Source organism: Heliangelus exortis, chromosome 3, assembly GCF_036169615.1.
Source record: "Heliangelus exortis chromosome 3, bHelExo1.hap1, whole genome shotgun sequence".
Taxonomy (NCBI): Eukaryota; Metazoa; Chordata; class Aves; order Apodiformes; family Trochilidae; genus Heliangelus; species Heliangelus exortis.
Window position 1 is genome coordinate 61,118,230 of NC_092424.1, and position 3,675 is coordinate 61,121,904.

At 37.8% G+C, this 3,675-nt stretch overlaps 1 protein-coding gene across 1 annotated transcript; it reads left to right on the forward strand.

The window, feature by feature from the left end:
- The first annotated feature begins 366 nt into the window (after positions 1–366).
- LOC139795453 (vesicular inhibitory amino acid transporter-like) lies at positions 367–2,930 on the forward strand. Its single transcript, XM_071742448.1, has 2 exons — positions 367–405; positions 1,779–2,930. Exons 1-2 carry the CDS (start codon positions 367–369, stop codon positions 2,928–2,930), a joined length of 1,191 nt encoding a protein of 396 aa, XP_071598549.1.
- The last annotated feature ends 745 nt before the right edge of the window (positions 2,931–3,675 follow it).

Sequence of the window (3,675 nt, forward strand, 5' to 3'; positions counted from 1 at the left end):
ATAGACCTTTTTAATCAGAAAGTACTGCAGCATGTATTTAATATGATTCTTCCAGGCCTGATTCAGCTGAAAGCTGAAGATATCTGCAGCTAGAGTGAAGCTGGGTGAAATAGGCAATGCTGTTCATTAATAAGACAGGCACTTCATTTTTCTCATTGACTAGAGAAAAAATACTGGTCTAATCTATGGACTTCTCATCTTCCCTCTCCAGTTGATGCTCATCTGCCTGAAAAGGACTGCTATTTTGTGGCTGGAAGAAAAGGAAAACACTTTTAATATGTTGGTGATTATTTAGTATTTGAAAAATTGCCTCTGTTCAGAGCCCTCCTTATTGACCAGGCCTGGGAGCACTTGTATACCGTAGATATGGAGTACTTAGGTATAAACCCTACAAAGCTGACACAGGTACCCATCTTCTTGAGGAGCTTTGGTAGAGCTGGGTGTCCTAGGCTGTCCTCACAGAAACTGCCTGTTGGGGATAAAACCTGAGGGACTTCATAGAAAACACCAAAAATAAAAGCATACCTGCAACACTGTCCACATTTTTGGGTGGAAGAGTCTGGTATTAAGATTTAGACCACTAACCTCACCTCTTCTGCTTGGACACCTGAGGGCAGTCAGCAGTACCACCCACTGAGGAAGTGAGAGAAGAAAAGTGGGTTGCTCCTACTGTGAGGAGGCAGCTTCTCTTGGGGATTCATTGGTTTTGCTGTGCAGATGGGGTTGCTCAGGTTTGGTCAGAAATAGAGTTTAGACATGTTTGATCAGCATCAAGTCCTTCTGTCAGGCTCATATTTCATGTATCATCTGTGCTGTAAGAAATATTGAAGAAAAAAAATTCAGTAAAACTAGCCAATTGTAGTTTTATTTCCTTGCTACTTTACTAAATCATACATTTTTATGAATGACTGTTATTCAAGGGTTTTGTTAATTTTGTGCTGCTGGAAATTAAACCACATAAAAGTGTTGTTTGCCCTTGATTACAGAGAAGAAGTAAGGAAAAAGAAAAAGAAATGTACACTGTGTTCTGTAAAACTAAAATGCCATGTTTTTTTAACTGGATAAAAGAAGTATAATTCCATTTCTTCCAGAAACTGCTTAGAGAAAAGTATGTCTATATGCTTTACATGTATTTTTAAACACCTAAATAAGTTTGCACAGTCTCAAATCCCAGCTGTGTGAAGAATCACTTTAGCAACAGACTTAACAAGAGCAAAGGCTGCATGAGGCATACAGAAGCTGCAGGAAAAACACAAGCAAATTCTGATGTGACTGTAATGCCACTTTCTTTCCAGAGGTCTATTAAGTCTTTTAACAGTTTTCAGACTGGAGAGAATTGTCGTTACTGGATCTATCTACAGTGCTATTTTTAATTTGAGTGAAACTTGTACAGATGATGGTACAATTGCTTAATTTTACAGATCTTGAACCTGTTTCATTAATATGCATGTTGACCGAATGAACCTTCTCAAATTTTATTCTGACCGCATCAGTGTTAAGTATTAACTAGAAATTAGCATTCACCCATGTTTTATTTTTCTTAGCATATCATTACTTGTCTATCAATAGGAGCAGTTATTTTTGCTGATAATTTAATTTATCATAAATAAACTAATTCCTAATGATTTTTACTTACTTAGCTGAATGCAGCAGCACTTCCACCATACAGTTAAGTGAAAGCAATGTTCAACAGAAGGCAAGTTTTGGAGCGTGGCTTCTAGTAAACATTTCACCTCAGGGATTTTGTGCTATCTTTTCTTTCTCTTTTTCCTTTTCAGGGAATATTTGTCCTAGGATTGCCATATGCTCTTCTCCACAGCGGATACAGTGGTCTGTTTCTTATTATCTTGGCTGCTGCCTTATGCTGTTACACAGGCAAAATCCTAATTGCTTGCCTGTATGAAGAAAATGAAGATGGGCATCTCATAAGGGTGAGAGACACGTATGAAGATATTGCAAATGCCTGCTGCAAAAAGCTATCTCCCAAACTAGGTGGAATAGTTGTCAATGTGACTCAAGTGATGGAACTGATCATGACATGTATTTTGTATCTGGTTTTTAGTGGGAACTTGCTGTCACATAGTTTCCCATACATACCAGTGACTGAGAAAACTTGGTCTGTAATTGCATTTGTTACACTGCTGCCTTGTGTATTTATCAAGACTCTCAAAATTGTTTCCAAACTCAGCCAGCTTTGCTCCTTGGTCCATTTCATTATCATCCTTGTAGTGATGACTTACTGTCTCACACAAATACAGAGATGGTCCTGGGCAAAATTTAGACTCTCGATTGAGTTTGAGGAATTTTTGGTCTCTGTAGGGGTGATCATTTTCAGTTACACTTCGCAAATATTTCTTCCCACACTTGAAGGTAACATGAAAAATCCAGAGGAATTTAAACATATGCTGCACTGGACTCACTTTTTTGCTTGTGTCTTGAAAACAACCTTTGCATTGACTGCATTCTTGACCTGGGGTGAAGAGACAAAGGAAGTTATTACTGACAACCTGCCATCATTTCTTCAAACCTTGCTGAATGTGTGCCTCTTAACCAAGGCTCTTCTTTCTTACCCTTTGCCCTTTTTTACAGCCACAGAAATTTTTTATGCTTGTATTTCTAGAAGCTACCTGTCCAATTACAGATCTCCACTATTTGCTCTGGGTGTAAGGGGCTCATTCCTCTTGTTAACTCTACTGATGGCCGTGTTCATACCACATTTTGCCCTGCTGATGGGTTTCACAGGCAGTGTTACAGGTGCTGCTATGACTTTTCTCCTTCCTTCTCTCTTCCATTTGAAACTTAAATGGAAAAAAATGTCCTTCTTAGAGAAATGTGCAGACATCTCTATTTTTATTTTGGGTTCACTTTGTAGCCTCGCAGGCACAGTTTGCTCAGTAAAAGGGCTTCTTGAAGTATTTGGAGGAATGTAAAAAGATTTCCTGAAATCCAACTAATGCTCAAATCTCATAAATGCTTTTAACCTGTCAGTATAAAAGAGACTTTTGTTACTACATAAAATCAGGCATATACTTAAATATTTGCAGGATCGGGGCTTTAACTGTGACTCTAAACAGGTCAGAAAGTACTCTTTATAGCCAAAAGTACAATACCACCCTGATTTAAAAAAATGTTGAGAGGAAATAATATGTTGGAGATGGCTTAGCATGAAAATAATTTCAAATTAATCCTATATGGTTATGTTCATACATGACATGCACATCCTAAAATGGTTACTGCAAGTGATTCCACCAGTTTAACCAGAATGTCTCATAGGTTGGCTACTGTTCAGTCTCAAATCTATCAAAGCCCGTTTACAGGATATGATAGAGTTTGAGAGAGATACCATTGCAAGTGGATGAAATACAATTTCACATTATTGGCAGAATGTAATTCAACACAGGAACAGAACAAATCAGTTGGTTTGGTTTTTGATGTCAGACAAATTCTACTACTGTTTTTTTAAATGAGTAGGCAAAAAGAGAACTCGGTTTACAATAGCTTTGAAAGCCTGCTTTTATCATGAGTTCAAATGGGAATGCAGTCAGAGTAAAACGGGCATTGTAATAGCTCACAGTTATGGAAAAGGGAATTTCTCCTGAAAGAAAGTGTAGTTGATGACTGCAGCTTTTCTGCAAGTCTAATTCCTAAGATTCATGCCTCTGCAATGCAGTTATT